This window comes from Ogataea angusta, assembly GCF_019207475.1.
Source record: "Ogataea angusta isolate 61-244 chromosome Unknown 61-244_NODE_5_length_850226_cov_91.758892, whole genome shotgun sequence".
NCBI lineage: Eukaryota > Fungi > Ascomycota > Pichiomycetes > Pichiales > Pichiaceae > Ogataea > Ogataea angusta.
The window spans coordinates 64121-91464 of NW_025065219.1; the positions used below are offsets into that span (position 1 = coordinate 64121).

General features: G+C 49.8%; 18 protein-coding genes across 18 annotated transcripts; 10 read left to right on the top strand and 8 right to left on the bottom strand.

The window, feature by feature from the left end:
- Window positions 1-300: 300 nt before the first annotated feature.
- KL928_002542 (uncharacterized protein) lies at window positions 301-855 on the top strand (the record flags this gene model as incomplete). Its single annotated transcript, XM_043203030.1, has 1 exon — window positions 301-855. One exon carries the CDS (start codon window positions 301-303, stop codon window positions 853-855), a length of 555 nt encoding a protein of 184 aa, XP_043059696.1.
- A 225-nt stretch (window positions 856-1080) lies between these two features.
- On the top strand, window positions 1081-2415 carry KL928_002543 (uncharacterized protein; the record flags this gene model as incomplete). The annotated part of the gene is made up of 1 exon (XM_043203031.1): window positions 1081-2415. One exon carries the CDS (start codon window positions 1081-1083, stop codon window positions 2413-2415), a length of 1335 nt encoding a protein of 444 aa, XP_043059697.1.
- Window positions 2416-2458: 43 nt separating this feature from the next.
- Window positions 2459-3211, bottom strand: KL928_002544 (uncharacterized protein; the record flags this gene model as incomplete). Its single annotated transcript, XM_043203032.1, has 1 exon — window positions 2459-3211. One exon carries the CDS (start codon window positions 3209-3211, stop codon window positions 2459-2461), a length of 753 nt encoding a protein of 250 aa, XP_043059698.1.
- Window positions 3212-3390: 179 nt separating this feature from the next.
- Window positions 3391-6675, top strand: KL928_002545 (uncharacterized protein; the record flags this gene model as incomplete). Its single annotated transcript, XM_043203033.1, has 1 exon — window positions 3391-6675. The coding sequence occupies one exon, from the start codon at window positions 3391-3393 to the stop codon at window positions 6673-6675; it is 3285 nt and encodes a 1094-aa protein (XP_043059699.1).
- A 112-nt stretch (window positions 6676-6787) lies between these two features.
- KL928_002546 (uncharacterized protein) lies at window positions 6788-7996 on the top strand (the record flags this gene model as incomplete). The annotated part of the gene is made up of 1 exon (XM_043203034.1): window positions 6788-7996. One exon carries the CDS (start codon window positions 6788-6790, stop codon window positions 7994-7996), a length of 1209 nt encoding a protein of 402 aa, XP_043059700.1.
- Window positions 7997-8056: 60 nt separating this feature from the next.
- KL928_002547 (uncharacterized protein) lies at window positions 8057-8839 on the bottom strand (the record flags this gene model as incomplete). The annotated part of the gene is made up of 1 exon (XM_043203035.1): window positions 8057-8839. One exon carries the CDS (start codon window positions 8837-8839, stop codon window positions 8057-8059), a length of 783 nt encoding a protein of 260 aa, XP_043059701.1.
- A 614-nt stretch (window positions 8840-9453) lies between these two features.
- KL928_002548 (uncharacterized protein) lies at window positions 9454-10692 on the top strand (the record flags this gene model as incomplete). Its single annotated transcript, XM_043203036.1, has 1 exon — window positions 9454-10692. One exon carries the CDS (start codon window positions 9454-9456, stop codon window positions 10690-10692), a length of 1239 nt encoding a protein of 412 aa, XP_043059702.1.
- A 95-nt stretch (window positions 10693-10787) lies between these two features.
- On the bottom strand, window positions 10788-11741 carry KL928_002549 (uncharacterized protein; the record flags this gene model as incomplete). The annotated part of the gene is made up of 1 exon (XM_043203037.1): window positions 10788-11741. One exon carries the CDS (start codon window positions 11739-11741, stop codon window positions 10788-10790), a length of 954 nt encoding a protein of 317 aa, XP_043059703.1.
- A 195-nt stretch (window positions 11742-11936) lies between these two features.
- Window positions 11937-13364, bottom strand: KL928_002550 (uncharacterized protein; the record flags this gene model as incomplete). The annotated part of the gene is made up of 2 exons (XM_043203039.1): window positions 11937-12479; window positions 13065-13364. 2 exons carry the CDS (start codon window positions 13362-13364, stop codon window positions 11937-11939), a joined length of 843 nt encoding a protein of 280 aa, XP_043059704.1.
- Window positions 13365-13493: 129 nt separating this feature from the next.
- Window positions 13494-15917, top strand: KL928_002551 (uncharacterized protein; the record flags this gene model as incomplete). The annotated part of the gene is made up of 1 exon (XM_043203040.1): window positions 13494-15917. The coding sequence occupies one exon, from the start codon at window positions 13494-13496 to the stop codon at window positions 15915-15917; it is 2424 nt and encodes an 807-aa protein (XP_043059705.1).
- A 42-nt stretch (window positions 15918-15959) lies between these two features.
- Window positions 15960-17825, bottom strand: KL928_002552 (uncharacterized protein; the record flags this gene model as incomplete). The annotated part of the gene is made up of 1 exon (XM_043203041.1): window positions 15960-17825. The coding sequence occupies one exon, from the start codon at window positions 17823-17825 to the stop codon at window positions 15960-15962; it is 1866 nt and encodes a 621-aa protein (XP_043059706.1).
- A 125-nt stretch (window positions 17826-17950) lies between these two features.
- On the top strand, window positions 17951-19558 carry KL928_002553 (uncharacterized protein; the record flags this gene model as incomplete). Its single annotated transcript, XM_043203042.1, has 1 exon — window positions 17951-19558. One exon carries the CDS (start codon window positions 17951-17953, stop codon window positions 19556-19558), a length of 1608 nt encoding a protein of 535 aa, XP_043059707.1.
- Window positions 19559-19829: 271 nt separating this feature from the next.
- On the top strand, window positions 19830-20528 carry KL928_002554 (uncharacterized protein; the record flags this gene model as incomplete). Its single annotated transcript, XM_043203043.1, has 1 exon — window positions 19830-20528. One exon carries the CDS (start codon window positions 19830-19832, stop codon window positions 20526-20528), a length of 699 nt encoding a protein of 232 aa, XP_043059708.1.
- Window positions 20529-20646: 118 nt separating this feature from the next.
- Window positions 20647-21986, top strand: KL928_002555 (uncharacterized protein; the record flags this gene model as incomplete). Its single annotated transcript, XM_043203044.1, has 2 exons — window positions 20647-21226; window positions 21658-21986. The coding sequence occupies 2 exons, from the start codon at window positions 20647-20649 to the stop codon at window positions 21984-21986; spliced, it is 909 nt and encodes a 302-aa protein (XP_043059709.1).
- A 51-nt stretch (window positions 21987-22037) lies between these two features.
- KL928_002556 (uncharacterized protein) lies at window positions 22038-23492 on the bottom strand (the record flags this gene model as incomplete). Its single annotated transcript, XM_043203045.1, has 1 exon — window positions 22038-23492. The coding sequence occupies one exon, from the start codon at window positions 23490-23492 to the stop codon at window positions 22038-22040; it is 1455 nt and encodes a 484-aa protein (XP_043059710.1).
- A 38-nt stretch (window positions 23493-23530) lies between these two features.
- Window positions 23531-24535, top strand: KL928_002557 (uncharacterized protein; the record flags this gene model as incomplete). Its single annotated transcript, XM_043203046.1, has 1 exon — window positions 23531-24535. One exon carries the CDS (start codon window positions 23531-23533, stop codon window positions 24533-24535), a length of 1005 nt encoding a protein of 334 aa, XP_043059711.1.
- Window positions 24536-24547: 12 nt separating this feature from the next.
- Window positions 24548-25831, bottom strand: KL928_002558 (uncharacterized protein; the record flags this gene model as incomplete). Its single annotated transcript, XM_043203047.1, has 1 exon — window positions 24548-25831. One exon carries the CDS (start codon window positions 25829-25831, stop codon window positions 24548-24550), a length of 1284 nt encoding a protein of 427 aa, XP_043059712.1.
- A 38-nt stretch (window positions 25832-25869) lies between these two features.
- KL928_002559 (uncharacterized protein) lies at window positions 25870-27324 on the bottom strand (the record flags this gene model as incomplete). Its single annotated transcript, XM_043203048.1, has 1 exon — window positions 25870-27324. One exon carries the CDS (start codon window positions 27322-27324, stop codon window positions 25870-25872), a length of 1455 nt encoding a protein of 484 aa, XP_043059713.1.
- Window positions 27325-27344: the final 20 nt, after the last annotated feature.

A 27344-nucleotide genomic window follows, 5' to 3' on the forward strand; every position in this document is an offset into this window, starting at 1 on the left:
TGTGGAGTTTTCTGGTATATCGGTCTTGGCTGTGGCATCGTGTCGCGTCGTACTGAGTCATGTGGCTGGTGAAAAAAATCTCACACATCTGTACATAGCAAACAACCTTAGTGGCCGAAAAGTATTGTTAAAATGCGCGTGATCTATTGCGGTAAGCCCCACCAAGGTGCACCCACGCTGACGATAAAATTTTCACCTGTGTATTTTTGTGGCTCCGTGTGGCTAGTGTCTCCGCATCATCAAGTCCCAATATAAATATATCCTTATATCCTTCTGAAACCCATCAAGACAAACTTTGGGATGATGTTCCTTCACGACCAGTTCTGCATCGTGGACAACAAGCAGCTTGACGACTACTCTGGTAGCATTTACTGCTCCGAGGAGTGCCAATTGAAGGACTCTTTCTACGACTCATCCGCCAATAAACCACCAAAGACCAGCAAGCTGGTAACATACTCCACCACGAACTTCAAAGCACCGGCCCCTGAGACACGCGACGACGACGACGAGGACTTCTTTGCTCTGGAAGACCTGCACACAAACTCATACAGACCCAGCATTTCATCGACGCGCCGATCGACCTACACGGGATCCTTGCCCTCTCTTTTGGAGGACTCTCCCTCGCTGGATTTCTACGACAACGACGATACCGTGGAAGTCCACCATTGTGATCTGCAGGACTGGGCTCAACCGGAGTTTGCCGCTTTAGACGAGAAATGGCTTTACGATACCCCGAAGTTGCCGCTCGACTCGTGGGGATATCAGCTGTCGAAACAGGAGACGCACACCGCCAAGGAGACACAGGCTGATTCCGCGGCTCGCAACTACCAACTGTGGCTCTCTCGCATCAAATGAACGGTTTTTTATATACTCGCATTGCTACATACCGGTTTTAATGATTAATGGATAGTTTCGACAAAAACATGGTGCAAAGTTTTTTTTTTTTCTATTGTGGTGCTCGCATACTCGTTTAGCGTGTCGGGCAGGTGAGAAAAAAAAAATAGCTGATTTATCAATATTTCCCTCTTTTGATATATTGAAACCCACTGCTTAATTTAATAGAACCTCTTCACAAAGACAATGACTCGCCCTCAGAACGTTGGAATCAAGGCTATCGAACTATACGTTCCTGGCCAGTATGTCAGCCAGGCTGACCTGGAATTCTTTGATAAGGTCTCGTCAGGAAAGTACACTATTGGCTTGGGACAGACCAAGATGGCATTCGTCAACGACAGAGAAGATATCTACTCCATGGCATTGACTGTCTGCAGCAACTTGCTTAAAAACTACAACATCGACCCTAATTCCATCGGTAGACTGGAGGTGGGAACTGAGACGCTTCTTGACAAGAGCAAGAGTGCCAAGTCCGTGTTGATGCAGCTCTTTGGCGCCAACACCGACATTGAGGGTGTGGACGCCTTGAATGCATGTTATGGTGGCACCAACGCTGTTTTCAACGCGATCAACTGGGTTGAGTCCTCTGCCTGGGACGGCAGAGACGCGATTGTTGTTTGTGGAGACATCGCCATTTACGACAAGGGTGCAGCCAGACCAACTGGTGGTGCAGGTACCGTCGCCATGTTGATCGGCCCAGACGCTCCTATTGCTTTCGAGCCAATCAGAGGTTCATACATGCAACATGCATACGACTTCTACAAGCCAGACTTCACTTCTGAGTATCCTGTGGTCGATGGTCACTTCTCGCAAACATGTTACATCAAAGCGGTCGATGAATGTTACGCCAGCTACTCCAAGAAAGCTGCTGCCAAAGGCTTGAGCAAGTCCAAGTTTGTTGGTGTGAAGTTCTTTGACTACAACGTGTTCCACGTTCCAAACTGCAAGTTGGTTGCCAAGTCTTACGGAAGAATGCTGTACAACGACTTCAGAGAGGATCAGTCTGGCTTCCCAGATGTTGACGTGGGGCTTGCTTCCGTTGACTACGAAGCTTCTTTGACTGACAAGGCTCTAGAGAAGACCTTCGTCAATGTTGCCAAGCCTCTTCACAAGGAGAGAGTTGCCCCATCTCTGGAGGTGGGAACTAACGTCGGCAACATGTACACTGGATCTGTTTACGGATCGCTAGCTTCTTTGTTGTACTACGTGGGCAACGAGGCTCTACAGGGTAAAAGAATTGGTCTTTTCTCCTATGGTTCTGGACTTGCTGCTTCTCTTTTCTCTGTGAAGGTTACCGGAGACATATCCCACATTGTCAAGGTTCTTGACATTCAACAGAAGCTTGACAGCAGAATACAAAAGACACCAGAGGAGTACGAGGCTTGTTTGAACTTGAGAGAGAAAATCCATCTGCAAAAATCCTTCAAGCCATCTGGAGACATCGAGTACATTCCAAAGGGATCTTACTACTTGGCCGAGATCGATGACAAGTTCAGAAGAATCTACGAAATCAAGAAATAGGTTTCTGATTCTTATACAGATAGTTCATATTGCTAGTTAATATTCATCCTCTCCAAACCATCAATCCTCCCACAAGGATCATTGCTATTGACACATACCACAACAGATCATAGTTGTACTTTGACTTCCTCACAGCGTTAGTTCTGTATCTATTCTCTAGAGCTCTCTTGACCTTTTTTGACAACCCTGTGGATGACGCGGCTGCCGATTCTGTGTTTGATGCGTCACTGGCGCCTGCTGTAGGGTTCATGGTGATAGTTGGTAGCATTTGAGGCGGTCTGTAAGCCAAGTATAACGGCTGCATTGGTGATCCGTCGCTCTCGTAGAGTCTCAATTTGTACCTTCCGTGATACGAATCGAGAGACACCTCGTAGCTTTTAAACACCTCCGCCTGCGAGTATCTGGAGTATGTGGACACACCGTTGTCGTTGCAAGGATCGCTCAGAAGTTGTCTTCCGTCGACTTCAAATGGTGTAAGGATGATCGAACCAGTCGAGTTCACTTCATAGGTACCGTGTTGGAAAATGAGCGCGGCGACTGCACAAGAATGGTTTTTAGGATTTGGTGTGACTTGATAGATGGCTTCTTCGAAGTAGCCGTCCTCGTGGAACGAGTAACTGATTCCTGGCAGTGCCGGCTCAATCAAAAGTTCATCGATAGGGTCATAAAACCCCGGTCCCGTAAACACAGTGTTTGACTTTGATGACCAGGTACCGTTAAGCGAAAGGTTTGAGTCGTCTGCAAGAACGTATGACGCGGAAATCGCGACCAAAGTAAGCAGTTTGCACCAGCTCATACTCAACAAAAAGACTCTTTTTCTGTATGTTTTTTAGAATATTGGGATTTTTTCTCCTTTCAAATTCTGTTTTTCTATTCTTAAACATATTAGCTCAGCCACCAGCCGTGGCAAGACACGATATGAAAATAAAATAAAAATTAAAAAAAATATTCATTTTGTAAAGCTCTGCAAAAGGCATGTCGCAAAAGGTTATCCAACTTGATGATCCATCGTCAGAAAATGGACATCGGACAAAGCTTACTGGAGCCTACTCGATTCCGGATCAGTTCCAGCGTGAATTGACCGAAGAAGCAGAATCTTATGAAGACCCTCTAACAAGACAGATCCAGAAGAAGGCCATTTCTGCCCGTGAAAACTCGTATCAGCAACGTAAGTACGATACTCTGCATAAGCTGGAAGATGTCAGTGATGGCTCGAAGCCTTCGAGCTATCGGGAAGCGATGACTAATCGGTTCAAGGATAAGCAAAAGCAAGAACAAAGGGGCGAAACAGCCCAAGAATCGCAGCAACTACAAAAAAGAGACAAAACTCCTCCACGTCGCGAGAGAAAGCGTCGATGGGACGTCAAGGGTCCTGATGCAGAGGCAGAGGAGCCCAAACGTAAATCCAGATGGGAAGAAGAGCCAGAAGAGAAACCGCCCCCAACACCAGTCATTGACGGTATTCCATTGACGGAGGAGAATTTGAATATTCTTCTGCCCAGTGGCTTTCACAAGATACAGCCCCCTGCAGATTACAAACCGGACCGCAGCATTCCTCCAGATCTGACCTCGTTCAACTCTTTGACGAATGTCGACCAATATATGATTCCAGACGAAAGCACGCTGCGTCAGGAGTTCAAGTTCTTCAATCCGCAGCTCATCCACGATGTCCCTGGTTTGAAGGAAATTCAGTTTTTCAAAGAGACTGATATGAAGGTCTTCGGCAAACTGATCACCACGAAGGACACAAATCTCGACACTCTGAGCAATGATGAAAGGAAAGAGATTCAATGCATGAAACTCATACTCATGATCAAAAATGGCTCGCCGCAAGTCCGGAAAGTATCATTGCGGCAGCTTCAAGAGAACGCGCGCTACTTTGGAGCCGACCATATATTCGACGTTATTCTTCCTCTGCTAATGAGCAAGTCTCTCGAAGATCAGGAACGCCATTTACTGGTGAAAGTTATCGGCAGAGTGCTTTTCCGCCTCGAAGAGCTAATCAGGCCCTATGCGCACAAGATCCTGGTGGTGATCATGCCATTGCTGATTGACGAGGACATGGTCACTCGGCTGGAAGGGCGAGAGATCATTTCAAATTTGTCCAAAGCTGCTGGTCTAGCACATATGATTTCTGTCTTGCGTCCAGATATCGATCACTCAGATGACTACGTGCGAAACACGGTTGCGCGCACTTTTGCTGTTATTGCGTCTTCGTTGGGGATTCAGTCGCTGCTACCATTTTTGCGCGCCGTCTGCGGGTCCAAAAAAAGCTGGCTCGCTAAGCACACGGGAGTGAAGATCGTGCAGCAGATTGCCATTTTGATGGGGTCGAGCATACTTCCATACTTGAATGGCCTCGTGGACTGTGTTTCTAAGGCAATCACAGACGAAAACCTGAGTGTGCGCACACTGGCAGCAACAGCTATCAGTAATCTAGCCGAGGCTTCTGCGCCTTATGGATTTGATGTTTTCGAAAAAGTTCTTGATCCTCTCTGGCAAGGTGTGCGCAGACACAGGGGCCGTGGACTCGCTGCGTTTCTGCTTGCAATTGGGTACATCATTCCGCTGATGGACGAGGAGTATAGCAATTACTATACCCGCGAAGTGTTCAGGGTGCTTACCAGAGAGTTCTCGTCTCCGGAGGACGAGATGAAAAGGACGGTTTTGCGGATTGTCAAGCAGTGTTGCTCGATGGAGCGCGTGGACAGTCGTGTGTTCAGAGAAGGCAAGATTATCGACGAGTTTTTTTCCAATTTCTGGAACCGGCGCACGGCGCTGGACACACGGATAGAGAGGATGTGTGTGGACGCATCCGTTTCGCTTGCGAACAAGATCGGCCCGAACGGCGTGATCGAGCACATTTTGGTGCCGATGAAGGACGAGTCAGAAGCGTTCCGCCGCATGGCCCTCGAGACCGCCAGTAAAGTGGTCACCTCTTTAGGCTCTTTCGACCTGGACGACAGAACCGTGCATAGACTACTGGACGGGTTACTTTTCACTTTCCAGAGACAGACCACCGACGACCGCGTTGTTTTGAACGGGTTCGGCAACATTCTCGTGTCGCTGGGTGTTCGGGTCAAGCCGCACATCATGAACATCATGAGCGCGTTGCTCTATCGCTTGAAAAACAAAACGCCTGAGGTTCGGCAGCAGGCTGCTGATTTGATAGCCCGTAGCAGCGTTGTGTTGAAGATCTGCGGCGAGGAAGACCTGCTTGTCCGGCTGTCGTCGATTTTGTACGAGGCGCTCGGCGAGGTGTATCCTGACGTTCTGGGCTCGATCTTAACTGCCATGCGCAGCGTTATCCAGAATTTGGGTGTGGAGATGACGAACCCGCCAATATCGCAGATCCTGGCCACGTTGACACCGATCCTGCGGAACAGACACGAAAAGGTGCAGGAGACTACGATCAACCTTATCGGAGACATTGCCGACCGGGGCAAGGAGTACATTAACCACCGGGAGTGGATGCGGATCAGTTTTGAGCTGCTGGAGATGCTTAAGGCGCGCAAGAAGCAGATCCGCAAGAGCGCAAACACCACGTTCGGGCTCATTGCGCGTGCAATAGGGCCCGCAGACGTGCTGGTGACGTTACTCAACAATCTACGGGTCCAGGAGAGACAACTTCGCGTGTGCACTGCCGTGGCCATTGGAATCGTGGCGGAAACGTGCTCGCCGTACACCGTGCTGCCGGCGATGATGAACGAGTACCGCTACTTCGACCGCAACGTGCAGAACGGTATTCTGAAGTCCATGTCGTTCATGTTCGAGTACATTGGCGACATGGGGGCAGATTACGTCTATGCGGTTTTGACGCTGCTGCAGGACGCTTTCACAGACCGCGACCTTGTGCATAGACAGATTGCCGCGACCGTGGTGAAGCATATGGCACTGGGCTGTGCGGGGTTGGGTTACGAGGACGCATTTGTCCACTATCTGAACCTGATTTGGCCAAACGTGCTGGAAACCTCGCCGCACGTCATTGTTCGGATCCTGGAGAGTGTGGAGGCCATCCGGGTTGCTATTGGGTACGGGATTGTGATGAACTACGTGGTTGCCGGGCTGTTCCATCCGGCCAGCAAGGTCCGGCACGCGTACTGGCAGGTCCACAACAGCATGTACCTAAACAACAGCGACGCTCTGGTGCCGTACTATCCGCGGCTGGATTGCGTCGGGAAGGAGCTCAAGGCGGAACCGCCGCGTGTGTGCTTTGACAAAACAGACTACAGCGTGAAGGAGCTGGATTTGTGGTTGTAAACGGCAATAACACACAGAGACCGCTTATTGTTAATTTTAAAATCTGAAACATGTGGCTGTGCAGAGGTAAGGTAGCACAAGATGGAGAATTGTTGGTTCTTGAAGGATAATCATGGATGTTGGTTCGGGAGACGTCTATGCGAGACAGCTGGAGCTGAGCAATATGCTGAGCGCTAAAATCCAGTCTGTGCAAGCGGAGTCCAAGCAGCTGATGCACCATCTGGCAAAAGTGAAGCAGCAAGTGAAAGATGCAACTCTGCAGACCATGAGTGGCAATTGCACCACCATCGACCGCGTCCAGTTCCGTTCTTATCGGACGCTGAGGGGCCATTTCAACAAGGTGCTTGCGCTCAGCTGGCATCCCGACAGCAGACATCTCGCGACCGCTGCGCAGGACGGGTTTCTGCTGTACTGGGATTCTGTCACGGGGCTGAAGAAGGGCCTGATCCGGCTGGACGACCCGTACGTGATTTGCAGCGACATCTCGCCGAACGGCCACATGGTGGCCACCGGCGGGCTCGAAAACGCGTGCATAGTGTACAAGCTGCATTCTTCCCAGAACCCAGAGATACAACAACGAAACTCGATTGTGTCCATTTTCAAGGGCCACAAGGAGTACATCAGCGACCTGAGCTTTGTGGGGGACTCCCAGATCCTCACCAGCTCCGGCGACAAGTCCATACTTCTGTGGGACATGGAGAAAGGCACCAAGTCCGTCACTTTCAACGGCCATCTTGGAGACGTTTTGGGGCTGTCTGTATGTCCGACAGACAGCAACTTGTTTGTGTCGTGCTCGTCGGACCGGCTGTCCAACCTGTGGGACATCCGATGTCCACTGAATAGAAGACAGTTCCAAATCTCGCTCACCCACGATTCGTCCGCGGTCAAGTTTTTCCCCGACGGCTACTCGTTTGCCTGCGGCACCGACGACGGCGAGCTCAAGCTATTTGACATTCGCTCCGACAGCGAGCTGGCCACCTACCCGGTCAAGATGGTCCACCAGCACGTGCGGCCGCATAAGACGGAGGAGCTCTCGCTCAGCGACTCTGCGTCGTCGCTGCGTCTGAGCCACAAGTCCTCGATGGTCGCGGCGCTGGACAACCCTGGTGTGCTCTCCATAGACTTTTCCCGCAGCGGACGTCTGCTGTTTGCTTCGTACGCCGAGTACTCGTCAATCGTGGTCTGGGACAGCGTGATGGGCACCGTTGTGGGCACGATGGACGGCCACCGCGACGCCGTGAGTGCGATCAAAGTGTCGCCGGACGGGCTGGGCATAGCGACGGCCTCGCGCGACCACACCAGCCGCGTCTGGTCGGTCTAGCCCTGGGCAAGTCACTGAATAAGCGCATGTATTGTATACACTCGTAAAATACATCTACATCTACTCGGCCCGCTTCTTGACGTAGTCCCACAAACTCTTGAGCAAAGTGTCTGGCAGCGTGAACAGATCCATGGTGAACTCGCCGTTCTCCACGTCGTTCTTGACGCTCATCTCGGGCGTCTTATTATCGTTGATCATCTGCACGACGCCGAGAAGATCGTCCTCGGACAGCTTTGTGAGGTACTCTGCCAGCTGCTCAAGATCGACGCCGCCCTTGGTGGCCGCGCCCTTCAGTTTTTTCGTCGTCCTCGAGTCCGAAACCGTGCCGGCCTTTCTTTTCGCTGCTGCCGCGGCGCCCGCAGCCTGGCCTGGAGCAGGGGTCGCGCCCGGAGTCGCAGCCCCCGGCGTCGCAGACGCCTCGTTCGCGCTCGGAACATACCCCGTCTTGGCCAGCTCGCTCAGCAGCGCAGGCTTGTTGGTGTTGATCGTGATTGGCGTGTCGATAACGTACTTCTCCTTCATGAAATTGAGGTCGTGGTTGATCTTCTTCTCGCCGCCTTTCTCCATCACAGTCAGCGTGATGGGGATGTCAAACCCGCCCCATCCCTGCTCCTCGATCCTGAAAGGCGGTTTTTTGAACGAACGCACCGGATTCGCAAACGTGGGATGCAGATGGTAAGTCACCTTCTCGAACAAGGTCGCCGGCTGTTCCACGCCCTTGTCGTCCACGAGCGAGATCTGGATGGCCCACTCTCTCATAGGGAACCCTTCCTGCACGGGAGGAATATCCTTGAGGATCTGCTGTGTAGTCGTCACTCTGACAGTTCTCTTCACTTCAACCATGGCAATTGCGACAACAAAATTTTTTTCACACGGTAAAGCCATTTAGAAGCCATTTGGCGGGTTTCGTTTTGCGTGGGGGGCGAAGATGGGGGAAAGCAGGAGGGTGGTGGCAGGTCGCGTGGCTGCTCGCGGCCACAGACTGGTCTTCGGGCACACCGGCGCGTCCACGATCTAGTTGTTGGGGGGCGTCGTTCGTGGTGGCGGCCGACGAGGACGTTTGCCGTTGTCTGCCGTTCAATGGTGTGCCATTCGACGGAGTGTTTGCACACTGCCAGCCCCCCACGTACGTTTCATCAATGTCGAGCAAGCTTGCCGTCAAAGGCACCTCCCTCACAGACGCGTCGATCGAGGCTTTGACGCGTCGACCCGTGCAGCGTCGATCTATCTGGCTGAAAAATTTCAGTGCACGAGATCTAGCAGCGACCGTCCCTGGATCCTCCTCAGCACCCAGTAAAACTGCACATGCACTCAGCTGTCCCCAGTGGTGCTGGCATGGCACGTAAAGAGCGTAGTCCACCCACCCCAGATCCGAATTTCATCTCTCCCGCCTCCCATTGGCCCTGCTGCAGGATTTTCTCCCTTTTTTTTCCTCCCAACATTTCTTTTCTTCCAACATGTCTGCTGTTACTACCGGTCTGGCACTGGAATCGACCACCGTGTCGAGATCCAAAAACATCGGCTCCCTGAGCCAGGTCTCAGAGCAGAAGACGGCCATCAACACCTATGGAGACGTCTTCAAAGTGCCGGATTACACTTTCAAGCAGGTCCTGGATGCCATCCCAAAACACTGCTTCAAAAAATCGTTGCCGTACTCGCTCCATTTCGTCGCCAGAGACATCCTGGCCATGGCCGTGATCGGCTGGGTGGGCACCACGTACATCCCGCTTGTGCAGTCGCAAGCCCTCAGGTTCGTGCTGTACAGTCTCCAGTCGTTTGGGATTGGTCTGTTTGGGTTTGGCCTGTGGATTCTGGCGCACGAGTGCGGCCACGGTGCCTTCAGCAACTATCCTCGGGTCAACGACCTTGTCGGCTGGGTGTTGCACTCCTACTGCGGCGTGCCGTACTTCTCGTGGAAGTTTTCCCATGCCAAACACCACCAGCACACGGGTAACTTGCAAAAGGACACGGTCTTCATCCCGTGGAAAAAGGCCGAGCTGCTCGAGCAATCTGAGCACGACGACATCTATGAGATTGTCCACGACACCCCTATCTACTCGATCTTCAAACTCATCGGCCAGCAACTCGGCGGTTTGCAGCTCTATCTTGCAACAAATGCCACGGGCCAGCCACACCCAGGATGGTCGAAACTGGGCAAGAGCCATTACAACCCCAACTCTCCCGTTTTCGATCCAGAACACTACTGGTACATACTGCTTTCCGATCTCGGCTTGGGCCTAGTAGCCACTGGTGTCTACTTCTGGTACAAGCAGTTTGGTTTGCTCAACATGGCGGTCAACTGGTTTGTCCCATGGCTCTGGGTGAACCACTGGCTGGTGTTTGTGACGTTCCTCCAGCACACAGACCCTACCCTTCCCCATTACGACGATTCAGAGTGGAACTTTGCCAAGGGAGCGGCTGCCACCATCGATAGAGAGTTTGGATTCATAGGACAGCACATTTTCCACGACATCATCGAAACTCACGTTCTCCACCACTACGTTTCCCGTGTTCCGTTCTACCACGCGAGAGATGCCACCGACGCCATCAAAAAGGTGCTCGGCCAGCATTATAGACACTCTGACGAGAACATGCTGAAATCTTTGTGGAAATGTTTGAGATCGTGCCAATTCATTGATGGTAACAACGGAGTTTACATGTATAGAAACACCAACGGCATTGGTGTCGGTGCATAGTGTTATAGAGCTGCTAAGTTGCTTTTTCTGATTTTTTTAAGTCCTGTCTAAACTACAAATTAATTATCTCCTTTTTGTAAAAATTGGTGCTGCTCTCACAAAGCAAAGACACCGAAAATGAAAATTGTTGCAGACATGCCAATGACAACACCACGTGCGTTCAGTCGCGGAGAGTCGTTACTAAAGTTCACGTCGATGTCTGATAGAGGCAGGTCCTTATAAGGGTTGAACCCATCGAGAACGTCGCCGTAATCGTCGTGATCGTTTTTCGTAGAGTTGTGTGTCGTGTTGTGCAGCACAGAAGTGCTGAAGCCAATGGACGCAGACCGTGTGGACGTGTGCGTCTTGGACTTTGTCGAGCTGGATGAAACAGCCAATGAAGAGCTGGAAGTTGGTGTGCTGACGATAGGTCCAGTAGAAGATGGTAGCTCCGAAGTTGGCGGAGAAAATACAGAGGAAACAAATTGGACTAGCTCATCGTAGTATGATGCGGTCTCCGTATCTGTCGATGCCTTCTTCTCCTTTCCGATGACAAAGTCAAGCTTGCCCTCAGTGTACGTTGTTGTCGTTGAAGATGGTAGAGTAGATGACGGCGTGATGTGCGACGAGCTGAGAAGCTTTGTGCTGGTTGCAGTAATAGCTGTATTGTTCCCAGATGGAGGCAACGTGGAGGTTGCTGGCACTGACACTGAAGGAGCAGTTGTGTTCAGTGTCGGTGGCTTTGCTTTAGAAGTAGGGCCTGTGAAGGGATACAACGGCGTCTCGTCTGTTTCGGCGGTCACAGTAGTGGTGGCAGTGGTGACTACCTGATGGAGAGTTCTCGTGACGGTGACGAAGACGGTGGAAGGCTCGAGCGTGATGTAAACGACGTTGACAAGCTGGTCTAGGTCAATACCCTCTAGCGGGTTCTTGGCGTCCTGTCCAGGAACAGGATTGAGAGCCTTTTCTTCGAGAACGTCAAAGTTGAAGATTTTGGCTTTTTCGGCATTGGCAGCGGCAGAGAAACAGCTCAGAATGGCTGGCGCGAGCAAGAATAGTGAAGCTTTCATGGCGATGTCGATAGAATGTCCGTGGATTAAAGATTAGAAGTAGAAACGAGGGCGAAAGAAGAATATTTATTTTAAGGGGGGCAGCGGGATCCTCTGGATTAAGCGCTGCTACCAACCAGATGGTAGGGCGGAGATTACGTAAACAAAAAAATAGTTTGTAGTGGAAATTTACGGCTCATACATATTAACCTGATCTTACTCCTCCTTGACAAGACCCTCTCTCTTCTCAGAAATTCTCTGTTGTCTTCTTTCTCTAGCGGCTCTGTTTCTCAATCTTCTAGCCTCTGCCTCCTCCTTCAGGACCTTCTCTCTGGCGGCCTCAGCCTTGGCCTGAATGATGTGCTCAACCAAAGCTCTCTTGTGTTTGAAAGTGTTACCCTTGGCAGCCTTGTACAAAGAGTGGTAGAGGTGTCTGTCGATCTTTCCAGCAGCTCTGTATTTGGCCAAGAGACGTCTCAAGACTCTCAGTCTTCTCATCCACAGGACTTGAGATGGCATTCTAGCCTCGGCAGTACCCTTTCTCTTACCGTAACCCATGTGTCTACCGTTTCTTCTGGACTCGGCCAAGGCTCTGGCGTGAGATCTAGAGTGGACAGTCACTGGCTTCTTGACAATGGTACCATTTCTGAACAACTTTCTAATGGCTTGTCTGGAGTTGGCCTGAGCGAGCTCGGTGGTCTCGTTAGGATCCAACCAGACCTTTCTCTTACCACAGCCCAACACAGATGCTGCGAGTCTCTTTTGAGTACGAAGGTTAGCCCTATAATGTTAGTTATTTGTTGTTGTTTATGTTGGTACTCACATTTTAATGATACTCAATGATGTCTGAATAAGTTTATATAAAATTTTCAATTTTTGTTCCGCAAACCTCGTCCACCTGCCCTTACTCTAGTCACGTGAGACAAATCAAAATCGAGGTCCTAATTTTTTTTCTTGCTCTCCGAGCAGCGTCGATTTTTCCCCAAAGTCGCGCGTGGTGGTTCTGGGATGCTCTGCATCGGCACATCCGTGCACCCCAAAAGTTTTTCAAATAAATTTTAAAATTTTACATATCTAGCCTGCCGTCCTTCCTTTCCTCCAAATGGCACATTCCGCAAGATCCAAGTCCAAGCTCAAGGCGAAAAAGGAAAAGATCTCCAAGAAGGGGTCCGATTACGCAAAGATCAATGAGGAGCGCAAAGAAAGACTCGCAAAGAAGCTGCAGGAGAACTTACAGAAACAGAAGCAGGATGGCACGGATGCACCAGCGATGGAGGTCGAGAAGAAGGTGAGCACGTCTGGGTGGAGAAGCTCGAGAAACAACCTGTACAAGAAAAATCACACCAGAAAAAAGAACAAGTCCATCAAGTTTTGACATGCTGCATAGATAAGATCTTTACTCGAATACGATGCTCGCTTACGTAAAAAATGGTAATTACCGGTGTCACACTGTTTATCACGAATTCTCGCGTAGCCGTAGCCTGGAGTGTCATGAGGAGGCTCTTTAGGTCTCATGACTTTAGTCAATAGTGATTGCCGTTTGGCTATTCTCTTCTGCTTCGAGTAACCACCGTGCCCTTTATCTGTGCCGCTCCCGTATTGTTTGGCTATTGTGGCTGCGGCAATTATTGTAGATGCATGCATTTCAATCGATTTGGGTGCCGTTTGTCTTTTGTTGGTGATAAGATAGAACGCTATTCTGCCACCGAGTGTGGAGTCTGTGCCATATATATTGTTGCGTCCCAAGACGCTTTTGATAGTCCAATTTCCAACATGCCTATCCAAGGAGCGAGTGGTGTTATTGACTATGAAGCTGAACTAAAGTCTATCAAGTCCAACAATACGAATAAGGACAAGACTCTTGGCAAGGAGGGCGATGTCGCGTACAAAACTGAGGACCTGCAGGAGGTCGAAATCCAGTTTGGCGAGCTGGTGCTCGACAAAAACGAGTTCAAGACCAACAAAGATATCGTCGACAAGATTGTCGACTCTTCCGACGACCCTACGATGCAGGTCTGGACCGTGCGTTCGGTTGTTATCGGCGGAGGACTGGCCATCTTTGGTGGTGTTCTGCAGTGTATGTTCTACTTCAAGCCCCAGACAATTCTGGTGAGTGGGGTTTTTCTCATGCTTATTGCTCACGTGCTTGGAGAGCTCTGGTACAAATTTATTCCTTCCAAGGGCTGGCTTAGATACATTAATCCTGGCCCTTGGAACAAGAAGGAGCTCACGTTCGCCACCATCATGGCCGGCTCTGCCTCCTCCTGTGCTCTTGCTGTCGAAGTCCTTGCTGTGCAAAGACTCTGGTACAACTCTTCCATCAACGCTGGTGTTGGTATTTTCATTACTTTCTCGTCTCAGCTGATCGGGTACTCGCTCGTCGGGCTTGGCCTCAAGAAGGCCCTGCTGTATCCGTCAGAGATGTTTTATCCGAACTCGATCCCGCTCGTGACCACCATCCACACGCTCCACAACAACAAGGAGAAGACCAAGAAACAGCTCAGAGTTTTCTACTGGTGCTTCCTGGCTATGTTCTTGTACGAGATCATTCCAGAGTGGATTTTCCCGTGGCTCATTGGTTTTTCAATTCCTTGTCTCGCTGCACCAAAATCGTCTGTGGTGTCCAGAATTTTTGGTGGCACCAACGGTAATGAGGGACTGGGCCTGCTCTCCTTCTGCTTCGACTGGAACTACATCGCCTCGACCGCCTCGCCGCTGACCATCCCGCTCACCGCCACGGTCAACAACCTGATCGGCTACTTCCTCTGTATCATCGTTTTCTGCGGTGTCTACTACGGAAACGTGTGGAAATCCAAGAACTTCCCATTCCTGTCGCAATCTCTCTTCTACGAGGACTCTGCCCCAGGTAACTACCTCGTGTACAACCAGACCGCTATTCTCACCAACAATATCCTGGACGAGGAAAAGCTTGCTGAGCAGGGCATCCCTTACATGACCGGTACCTACACCGTTTACCTCATTGCTACCAACCTTTCTGTTGGTGCTACCATCACGCACATGCTGCTGTTCAACCGCAAAGAGCTGGCTCCTGCCTTTTATTGGTTCACTGCGCTCAAGAATTACCTCCGCAACATCAAGAGCATCTTCACTCTCGAGACGCTCAAGTTCTGGAAGAACATCGACAAGGACCCAAGACTCAACTCCGACGGCGTCCTCCCTGACGTGTACAACGACGCCCACATGAGAGCCATGCTCAGATACAAAGAGGTGCCTACCTGGTGGTATGGAGCCACGTTTGTCCTGTCCTTCATGGTTGCTCTGGTGTGTCTGTACGAAGGTGACACCGGTCTGCCTTGGTACATGCTGGTTTTTGCCATGGCGCTGTCGTACCCATTGACACTGTTTTTGGGCGGTCTTGTCGCCATTTTCGGTTTTGGTGGCACCCAGATGCAGACCGTGGTCCAGATGATTGGTGGATTCTCCATGCCAAAGCCATCTCCTCTGGCAAACATGTACTTCACGCTATTTGGCTACAATTCTGTCGGCCAGGCCTTCGCGCTGCTGAACGACTTGAAACTCGGCTACTACGTCAAGCTGCCTCCTAAAGACACATTTGCTGCGCAGATGATCGGAACCGTGATTGGTGCGATCTTCAACTACATCATGATGAACTCGATTGTCGACTCGCAATTTGACCTCCTCAAAGACATTGAGGCCACCTCCGTCATCTGGTCCGGTCAAAACGTCCAGCAGTACAACACCCAGGGTATCGCTTGGGGTGCCCTGGCTAAGGAGATGTTCACCATGGGAAAAACTTACTACATGGTGCCTTTGGCCCTGGTCATTGGCCTAGGTCTTCCGTTGCCATTCTACCTTGGCCACCGCCTGAGACCAACCTGGGGATTCGACAACGTCAAGACTCCTGTTCTGATCTGGTACATTGGCTGGCTCTGTGTCGGTGTGAACTCCTCGATCACCTCCTTCTTTATCGCAGCCTTCATTTCGCAGTTCTATCTCAGAAAGTACAAGCCTCTGTACTTCAAAAAGTACAACTACATTGTTGCTGCTGCGCTGATCGGTGGCTGCCAGGTCGCCATCTTCATCCTGTCGTTCACCATTTTCGGTGCTGGCGGTCCAAACACCACCCACAATTTCCCAAGATGGTGGGGCAACCTGAACGGAGCCACCGGCATAAACGAGAACTTTGACCACTGTCTTTTCACCAACAACGGCTGAGCTGTGTAATTCAAGCACATTAATCATATTTTCTATTTTACATCACTGTAGCGATGCTTCCGCGGCGTGAGACATCTCGTCAGCATTCGGTACCGTGGCAGAGCCATAGTTGTCGTTTGCAGCCATAGCTAGCTCTTCTTCGCTTTTTGTGCTGTGAAACTTGACGCTGCCATTAAAGCGTCCAAACTTGACGTCCTCAAAGTCAGCCACCACACTTCCAAAGCCATCAAGCCGCAGGCTTTCGCTGGCAACCTTGAATTTCGCAAATTGTATGCGCCTATTGTTGTAAGCAAACGGGAACGGCTTGCACGTCTCGACCTCCGCTTCGGCAATTGGGTCAACAGACTGCAGCTCCAGCGGAACCGGCGCCACCTCCTTCATGCCTGTCATGCTGGTAGTGGACGGTGACGTGGGCGGTGTATACTTCCATATCATCCTCCCTGTCTCCTGGTCTATTCGCACCAAGCTACCCGCATCTGTGAGAGCACTGATCTCGGAATGGTATCGCTGATGGTCCAAAGGCATTGGTAGCGTGGGAATCGATATCTTCTTAATATTTCCGTTGGAGATACACCAGTCAAATGGCGTCTGTTCGGGCTTCTGATTGTCGGACAATGGACGGCTGGAAGGTCGGCTTTGAAGCATGCCGGTCAGGCTTTCGTTGACAAACAAGTGTATCGAGCCGTTAGGCTTACTCAGAAGTACCAGCGACTGGTTATTGCTAGTCCACAAGATATCAGATATCACGGCAGAGGTCTTGCCGCGCTTGTACTTGTCAAGCAGCGTGATGTCTTTATCAAACTTGGAATAATCCCACAAATATATGTCGTCACCCCTGTTTGTTACAGTGGCAACACTTAGGTCAAAGGGCGAAAGAGAGACCGCAGAACAGCCGTCTGGCGGCGAAAAACAGAACAATGTCTGGTTGCGCACAACGTCAACCATCACTAGGTAGTTTGAGTTCACGTTCAGTGTGTTGAGAATGGCGGCAAGCAATTCGCGGAAGTTGTGGCTTCGAAGTAGCTCATCGTCGTCAGTGGAGAGTCGCGAGGCTTGTTCCCCGTTTGGTGCAAGGCCCTCTCGACCGAATAATTTCTTGAATTTTGAGTGCGAGATCTCTGAAAACATCAGCACGGAGTCTAGGGCTGTTTTCGATAAGCCTTTCCACAGCTTATTGAGCAGCGAGACATGTTTGGAGAGCTTGAGCGGTGTAAGTTCGTGCTCCGCTCGCCATTTGTTCAAGGTTTTAGACTGCGAGGGCGCATTATATATCAGCCAATCTCCACAGAGATCAAATACCGGCTCGTTATTGACCACTATGCAACGATAGGTGGCAAGTAATTTCCTTGAGCGCACATTGTAGACCGCAACAGTGCCATTCGAAGAGCCGATCGCAAAATGATGTGTAGACCGCAAGCCTTTTACAACGAAATTGACATCGAGACCCGTAAAAGCGTACGTGAGCCCAGTCACGTTCCCTGCGCTGAAGTCGACTATCAGAAACTGTAGCTCCTTATACGCATTCCGCACAAGCACCAAAGCAAAATACTCGCCTCGATGTCTTCGGGAACAGATGGGGAACACCTTGAGCACAGAGCCCCTTGGCGCAAGATCGGTCACTTTGGCTACCATCCACAGACGGCGATCTGATTGCATTTTGCCCGGGATCACCCAATCCCAGACCTCAATGCAGTCGTCGTGAACCATGTACACTTCTCCCTCGCCTCCAAATTCTCGGATATTGTAGGCACTCGTCTTTTGCTCCGTCTTGCTGTCTCCCTCCACGCGGCCTTTCATCTTAGACCACAGAAAACCTGCCGTTCCATTCGCGGAGACAGGCTTCTCAATTGCTTGACCGGAAAGGAAGACAAGGATGCTGAAAGTGTTGGAAACCTGAGGCTCACTCATATTCCTTAAATTGCAAACATATGATGGTTTGTATGTTTCCCTTATCGGGCTGCCATCGCGGGGGGCGTGCCACTAACACTGTCGAGAAAAAAAAATTGCAAACACGAAAACTGAAATCAAACACCATGTCTTCTGCAATTCAGCTTTTGAACCCTAAGGCCGAATCCATCCGCAGACAGCAGGCTTTGCAGGTGAACATCACTGCCGCGCAAGGTTTGCAGGACGTTTTGAGCACGAATCTTGGTCCCAAGGGAACCCTCAAGATGCTGGTGGACGGCGCCGGCAGCATCAAAATTACCAAGGACGGCAAGGTTCTGCTGAACGAGATGCAGATCCAGTCGCCGACAGCGGTCATGATTGCGCGGGCTGCGTCGGCGCAGGACGAGATCACCGGAGATGGCACCACCACCGTGGTTCTTCTTGTTGGCGAGTTACTGAGACAGGCAGAGAGATTTCTAAACGAAGGCGTCCATCCCCGCGTGCTGACAGACGGGTTTGAGGCCGCCAGAGAGGAGACGCTCGAGTATTTGAACTCGTTTGTGGTGAAGCCGCACACGTTAGACAGAGAGCTGCTGTTACAAGTTGCGCGGTCGTCGCTATCGACCAAGGTGAACCAGGAACTCACCAACGTGCTGACCCCAATTGTGACCGATGCGGTGCTGAGCGTGAAGGACAACGAGAGTCTAGACCTGCACATGATTGAGATCATGGCCATGATGCACGAGACGGCCAAGGACACGAAGTTCATCAAGGGCCTTGTGCTGGACCATGGAGCCAGACACCCAGACATGCCAAAACGGGTGGAAAATGCATACATTTTAATTTTGAACGTGTCGCTGGAGTACGAAAAGACCGAGGTCAACTCTGGATTCTACTACTCGTCGGCTGAACAGAGAGAGAAGCTTGTTGCGAGCGAGAGAAAATTTGTGGACGACAAGCTCCGCAAAATCGTGGAGCTGAAAAAAGAGGTGTGCGGAAACGACCCAAGCAAAGGGTTTGTGGTGATCAACCAAAAGGGTATTGACCCAATGTCGCTGGACGTGCTGGCCAAAAACAACATCCTCGCGCTCAGAAGAGCAAAGAGAAGAAACATGGAGAGATTGCAGCTTGTGTGTGGAGGAGAGGCACAGAACTCGGTGGACGACCTCACTCCGGCAGTTCTCGGGTTCTCGGGCCTGGTTTACGAGCAGACCATTGGCGAGGAGAAATTCACGTTTGTCACAGAAAATGCTGATCCCAAATCCTGCACCATCCTCATCAAGGGTGCCCATAACCACGTGGTGCAGCAGACCAAGGACGCCATCAGAGACGGTCTGCGTGCGGTGGCGAACGTGATCAAGGACCAGATGCTGGTCCCAGGAGCTGGAGCTTTCTACATGTCTGCCTCCAAACACATTCTAGAGACGAAGGCCAACAAGGGCAAGCTGAAGCCGGGTATCAAGGCTTTTTCCGACGCGTTGCTTGTGATACCTAAGACACTGGCCAAGAACTCTGGCCTGGATGCGCTAGAGGCCATCTCTGCTTGTCAGGACGAGATCGAGGAGGGCCAGACGGTCGGAATCGACCTGAACTCAGGTGAGCCGATGGACCCTACCATCGACGGAATATGGGACTCGTTCCGCGTGATCAGAAACGCAATCTCGTCTGCCACGGGCATTGCGTCGAACCTGCTCTTGTGTGACGAACTGCTCAAGGCAGGACGCTCGTCGCTGAAAGACCAGCCACAGTCATGAGAGATATACACACGTAAGATATAACGTAATACTGGCAGAGAAAATTCGTTGCTGACAAACCGGAGCAATCTCATTGGTCAGCGGCGGGCTCATCTGGGAGATCTTCCCAAATAGGATATTCGGCCGTATCGTGTCGTTTGTGAGGCTATTGTAAAGAAAGGCACTCGGCTGAAAAAAGCAGCGTCGGTGTTCGGAACAGTGATGGCGTAGATCAGTCTGGTCGCAGAGATCCCTGGTATTTTAATAATTTTGAGCAAATTTTCCACCCACCATGACAGACCACGTCTGTGCTAACTGCGGAACGACCCAAACCCCCTTGTGGCGACGGATATCAAACGGGGCGTTAGCGTGCAACGCTTGCGGTCTCTACTACCGAGCGAACAACGCCCCCCGACCGGTGGACTTGAAAAAACCACCCAATCTAGTACCACTGAACCCGGGATCAATTGAAAAGGGTTCATGCAAGGGGGGTGGCCATTGTAACGGAACTGGTGGTTCCAGCTCATGTGATGGGTGTCCATCATACAATAACCGAGTACTCATCTCTCATGAGGATGAGAGAGGTGCTACGGTCAAATCCGAGAACTACAAAGAGCAGTCCCTTGTGGTGGCATGTACCAACTGCTCCACCACGGTGACCCCTTTGTGGCGTCGTAACGAATACGGACAGACTATCTGCAACGCCTGTGGACTGTACTACAAATTGCATGGAAAACATCGGCCAGTGAAACTCAAAAAAAGCACTATCAGAAGGCGCAAGAAATTAGCGGCAGCTAGAGAAACGGATAAGCCGAAACTTTTACCACCTGAATCTCGAGGCAGGACCGGGGATGTTCCGGGGCCCCAAAATCCCGATAGAGTGCCTGCGGCAATTGCCATAGACTTTACGGCCACGTTCAGCAAGCCGAAAACAACGCCTACTTCTATCAGCATCACTTCGCTCTTGACAGAGGACAAGCCAATCAATTGATTGACTGAGCCCAAAAAAATGTCGGGCCGTATACCAATGGACTATCGACGCGCGTCGATGAATTTATTTAATAGGTAATTGAATTATTTTACCAGCTGGAACTGAAGTAGAATGGCCGATGAAATCTGCGTATTGGGCTTCTAAGACAGAGAGGCAATCCAAGCCGCGCTCTGACTCTCGCCAAATAAAGCTCCGTGCGTTTGATACACTCCACGAGTCTCTAATTCGACAGCCATTGGTGAGTGATGAGAAAACGACCTCGATAAACCCGTCCACCAAAGCCGAACGCGTGAAAATAGATCTTGGAAAGCCGCTCCCGTTAGAATACGATACTGTACGACCGCAATCCAGACGAGCGCCGCGTCTCATAACCAAGAACGACGCGTCTTTTACAAAAGTGGACACATCGTTCAGCCCACCCCCCAGAACGCTAAATTCTCGTCTTTCAAATCGCGCAAGGTTTTACGAGACTCTCAAAGAGATACCAAAGCACAATGTTGAGCAAACTGGAACTCCAGAGAGCCAATTGAATGCAGAGGAGAACGCTTTGTCACCCAGAGAAATGCGCCTCAGACGCCTGCGCCAGACTTTGCTGGGAAACGAAGGCAAGCGCACACAACCTGAACGCACTACAGAAGCAGAAACAGAGCAGAATGATGCCTCTGAAAATCCCGAGCCTGCCACATGCCCGTCGCAAAGTATGGTGGATAATGAGACTCAGGGATTTCCAAGCATGCAACCCAAACCATCATATCACCACTATGGTTATTGGGTTTTGCTTCTTATGATTCTGCTGACAGTTCTCTCATACCTGCTTTCCGATTGATATCATAGTGTATATTAAATTAGATGGACGATCGTCGCGCCGATTTATTTCTTAGTACTGCCATCTGCAGCGCGTGCCACTCTTATCGTGTGTCAAAATTAATTTGCCCTTATCGAGGGGAAAACAAAGTTCCTTTCTTTGCAATACTACAAGAAGCGTAAACAAACGAGACATCACTACGTATATCTCATTTGGCGTCAATCACCGTTTACAAAATGAGATCGCAATTCAAAGACGAGCACCCTTTTGGTAAGTAGCTGTGGCGCATACTATTGCTAACATCGCTAGAGCGTAGAAAGGCAGAGGCTTCTAGGATCAGAGGCAAGTTTCTAGACAGGATTCCAGTCATTTGTGAGAAGGTCGAGGAGAGTGACATCCCTGAGATTGATAAGCGCAAATACCTGGTTCCATCCGATTTAACAGTGGGCCAATTTGTTTACGTGATTAGAAAGAGAATTCAGCTGCCATCAGAAAAAGCCATTTTCATCTTTGTGAACGATATACTCCCCCCAACAGCATCATTGATGAGTACAATCTACGAACAATACAAAGATGAAGACGGGTTCTTGTATATTTTATACAGCGGAGAGAACACGTTTGGACAGTTGGAAGGCGTCGAGGAAATGCTTTAGCGGGACTAACAGGTAAGGTTTAATTGCATGGCAGTTAACGAATATTGATTTTCATGTTTTGGTAGTATTTGGCAAGTTTGAAAGCTTCTCTTTCAATTTATCCTCAATCAGTTTTGGGTCGAACTTCCCTTCGCTGGCTCTCATACAAAGTCCGATAAGATAATTTAGCTTCTTGGGCTTCCCTCCTATGACTTGTTCCACCACGCTGGGGTTTTCAGATATGACTTTGTCGGTCACTTGTTCCAACACCTCTGTCTCGTCTGTCTTGGTTAGATCGAATTCTTCCAAGAGCTGGGGAATTGGGACTTTCTGGTCTTGTGGGTTGTTGATCAGATGCATAAGCAGCAATTTTCCGTTTGTCTTGGTCATCAAGCCATTTTCGAGCGCGACCAGAAGCTCCACGAATTTGTCTACATGGAGCACTGACTTTTCAAACGCCATGTTGGATTTGCTCAAACTTCCGAGAAGCTCGTGTGTGAGCCAGTTTATAGGGTTAGGCACGCCTGATTGAACACATTTATTGTAAAGTTCTTTGTAGTACTCCATCAGTTCGTGGTCGGCCAATAGGATGTTGGCATCTCTAAGCTTAATTTCATACTTCTGAAGAATTTCTTGTAACTGTTCGTCCACAGACGGCGGTAGCAGGGCGCGAACTTTGGGCACAATATCGTCCAGTTTCAGCCTGATTGCTGGAAGCTCAGGGTCCGGCATGTAGCGGTAATCGATTGCATCTTCCTTTGAGCGTAGTTTCTGTGTTTTCTTTCCATCCCAGCCTCGCGTCTCGACCTCTGTGATTGGTTCACCTTTTTCTATTAACCGACACTGTCTTTTATATTCATGGCGGATGGCCGCGACAATGGCTGATGTTGTGGGTAGATTTTTGATCTCGATTCTGCTGTTGTCGTCCACAGACAAATTCACGTCCACTCTGATTGCGCCTGTTTCCAATTCTCCTGTGCAAACTCCGAGATTCACCAAAGTCTGTTGGAATTTTTTGATGAACGCTCTTACCTCCTCGACACTGGAAAAGTCTGGCTTTGTCACCATCTCGATCAAAGGAATGTTGGATCTGTTGAAGTCCACGTTACTGTGACCTTTTTCTTTGTACAAGGTTCGTCCGGTGTCCTGCTCGATTTGGATCTGTTCTATGCGGATAGTTTTTTCTTTCGGTAGATCGTATTTGGTCAGCTTGAGGTAACCATCTTTGGCGATTGGTTGGTAGTGCTGGGTAATCTGGTAGCCAAGTGGCTGGTCTCCATAGAAGTAGTGTTTTCGGTCGAATGTCGAGATCTCACTGATCGAACAGTTGAGAGCGAGAGCTGTTTTGAGTGCCAGAAGCAGCGGCTCTTTGTTGAGCTTGGGCTGCGTTCCAGGCAAGCTAACGTCAAAAAACGAGGCCGTGGTGTTTGGACGAACGTCCAGAAGCGACGTTGTGTTTTTTGAAAGCGAAAACAGCTTTCTGCTGGATTTCAGCTGGGCATGTATCTCGAGTCCTATCTTCAACATAAAATAAATAAATGGGTGTATTTTTTTGATTTTTATTCATGACATGGGTAGGAACTACCATTGTGTTTGCTAAGAAACTACCTGAAGGTCTGAGCTTTGGAATTGACTTTTTCTTTTTTGACTCCTCCAATGAAGTCAGTTTCCGTGGCATCAAGCAGGTCACGAATGGTGTCCATCTTGTCCATCTTACCAATCAGCTGAGTAACACGAGGACAGCCAAGTTTGTCAGATGCCAAGATCGCGAGGTGATTTCCATAGACGTGGTGGAAGGCGAGCTGACCGTCGAAAGTGTCAGTGTTGAAAATCAGCTGGTGTTTGGCAAAGGACAGACGTTCCAGTTTGAGGCCCTGCTACCATACATGGTGAATTATTCCAATTTCAAAAATAATAAATGGCCACAGTTCGGGCTTCATCTCGATTACAGTCAGATTGTGGGAGTCGAGAGTGACTGGACGAGTGAGCTCGTCACAACGTCTGACTCGTCGACGGCGGAACTGGTCGAATTGCGGAAAGTCATCGAGTTCGACATGAGCAAGCAGAACGGCGAGCTCAGGTTGACACAGACAGACCCAAAGGTGGTATTGAAGTCGGTGAAGCTGGATCTGTCCAAATACAGCAGAGACAAGTCTGACTACTTTAATGCCCTTTTCACGACCCACAGGTTCACCAACGAGCACAATTTCTGTTTTGTCGGTTTGCTAGTTCTCAACAACTACTGCTGTTTGGAGCAATGGTACAGCCTCACCAATCTTGCTCTTGAATGTGTCGATTTGGTGGTCGAGCAAACAGCTTTTTTTGAGCGCTTTATTGAGAGCTTGCAGAGCCAGCTCGAGCAGATTGCCTCACATACCGAGGAGTTTGTCAAAGTGTCACGGCTCAAAACCAGTCTCAAGGTATTTCTCACTAACATGGAAGCCTTCCCGTACTCGGTTCAGTTCAAATATGCTTCGTTGCTTCGTTTTACTGAAACACAGTTTGGCCTCTCAATCACTTACCAGCTGGATGAGCAAAGCGAAAGCGAAGACCAAAGTTTCGAGGATTAATTGTACAATATATTACGTTTGCATTACACGCATTGGTTTCGTCATAGTCTGGACTTCCAAACTGCCACAGCCACCAATGGTTGGATAGCACAAGAATTGTCCTCCGTGATAAAAGGCAGGCAGTCCGTTGGCTTCCACTTTAAGGGTATAGGACCCTGGCTTGCCTCTCGCTCGAAACCACACCCTGTTATCGAACAAATCCCATTCCGACCACGACGCGGTGACATTCACGACACGTTCGACCGGCTGTCTGAATTTTTCAGTCGCTCGGGTGATCAGAAGATGGATATTATTTTTAGAGCGCACCACTCTCACCAGACATTTGAGAACATTGAACTTTTCAGGCACCGTCCCGTCCCAGATCGACTCCGAGAGCGACCAGTCGTTTGTGCGAACGGTAGCGTTTTTCAAATCGATAGTCGTGTAGCGATGGTGATAGTTAGAAATGGCCGACACGCAGTGGAGTTTTTCAAATATAAACCTGTCAAGAGACAGCAGCGGATAGCGCTCGAAAACGGTCGATGGTATGATGACCGACATCTTTAGAAGACTAGTGTTGAATTTCACTGAGATCTCATTATCTAGTTGTCGCATATCGCTCTCAACGTCGTCCACTGCTCGGCGTACGCTAGAGAGCAGCTGCTCCACAGTATTCTCCTCTATCTGTCCCGTTTGCAAGTATTTGCGGATTCTATTTCGCAACGTAATTGGCTGAAGATTTGTAGAATCCTCAAACCACTCCAGATTATGCTCGTATGCATATGCGTAGAGCTCCTTTTTGCGGATATCCAACATGGGCCGTAATATACGCTTGCTACCAAATGGATCGAGAATAGGATAAGCAGACACGTTGCGCATCCCACAGAGACCAAAAAGCGTCGAGTTAGCGGCCAGACGAATCATAAACGTTTCTAGCTGGTCGTTGAAATGGTGTGCCACCATCAAATTGTCTATGTGGAGCAGTTTCATTTTATTGTACATCAATTTGTATCTCCATGCTCTTGCACTTTTTTCCAGCTGTTTGGGGTCAATCTTTTCAGGAACACAGATAATCTCATGATCTAAACCCATGTTGCGCACGATCTCGTGGACCTTTCTTGCCTCTTTTGCGCTTTCAGGGCGCAAACCGTGATCCACAGTTATGGCATGGATGCGACACGGACTGCCCGTAACCTCAGCCCATTTGCGAGTCAAGTCCAGCAGCACCATGGAATCAACGCCACCCGATACCGCCACGAGGACTCGCTCGGGCAAAGCACCACGCATCGACCTACCGAACCGTGAAAGTAAAGACATTCATGTTAATATGTAAAGAAAAAATATTTCTAAAAAAATTAGGCCAGAGCACCCATTGGATCATAGTATGGTAGGACTTTGTAATCCTTGCTCTTCCAGATATCTGTTAGCTTGGCAGCCGCAAATCTCTCGCTCGTGACAATCTGGAAAACGTACTCGTCGAACCACTTGTCGCTCATAACGTAGTAGCCCTTATGTGCCCCGTACTCACCCCAGGAGTTCTCCACCTTCCAGCGAACAGGCTTTCCGTCAATAAGATGGACACCGACAAGTACCATGGCGTGCGTCATTTGCGATGAGCCTGTCATCAGACGCTGCTTCTTGGTCAGGTGCATGTTGGTGCCAAAGCCCAGTTGGTAGTCCCACGAGTCGACATCCAAAAGGCCCAAATCAGTCTTGCCAAACTTGCCAACGTCGCACCCGAAAAATACAGGATGGTTTGCCTGTAGCATAGCAATGGCCGCCTGCTTGAGGTTGTCAATAGACGTGTTGACGTACTCTATAGGCTTTCCACCTTCAATGTTGCCCAGCTTGTCCACCGTGTACAGTCCCTCGGTGTTTCTTGGGTCATGAATGAGCGAGAAGTATTTGGCAGCATCGAAGCCCAAAAGGTCGTTGTACACTCCCAATGGGGTAGTCTTGACGGAATGGAAGTTGCCATATTTGTCCTTGTACTCCCAGGTGATCTCATCGTCAGGCTTTGGAGGTAGTCCCAGAGTCAAGGCCAAAATGTTGAAGATCTCGTTCAGCATCGACGTTTTGACGCTTTCAATGTCCTCGTTTTTCTCGCTGGTGCTCAGCTTACGCAAAATGAGCGCGAACTCCCGTAGCTTGTTGTTCACCAGGTAGTTTAGACCGCTGGAGCTAATGGACGAAGCCGAGTCCGGATAGACGGACTTCGGAACAAGACCGTACGTCTTAACTAGGTTCACCACCATATCCCACTGACCACCGTCGTTTTCCGGAGTCTGCATGAGGTACTGGACCAATCTAGAGTCGATTTCCTCATCGGCAGAGTCAATAATCCTGTTCAGGAACCAGTTCGACTTCTCCAGCTTGTCGTAGAAAAAGAGGTAATTTTGCGAAAATTCAAAGCTTTCCAGCTGGTGCTTGGCCTTCATAAACTCCTTAAACACGTTGGTGGATGCAAAAAGCCAACATCTACCGGATGACTTCTGGTTGGTGATGGGTGCGCCTTCAAACTTGACATTTACATTGAACAAGTCGACGTTGTCCAAGTTGATGGCTGCCGTCTGTGCAACTATCTCAGTGATGTCATGGCTGGTGAAACAGTTCAGAGCTAGTCTATTCTTTGGGTCTGCCAGCAAATTTGCCTCCCACTTGGAGAGGTTACTCAGGCTCAGTGGGGCGTCTTTGGACCCGTCTTGCTGGCCAAGTCTTGTCTGTAGCTTCAACAGAAGCTCGTCGTCGTCATTAGCGCTTCTCACTGGTGTATATTTTGGTTCAACGATTTTGGATGCCTGGGAACCCATACTGATACGATGATAAGGAT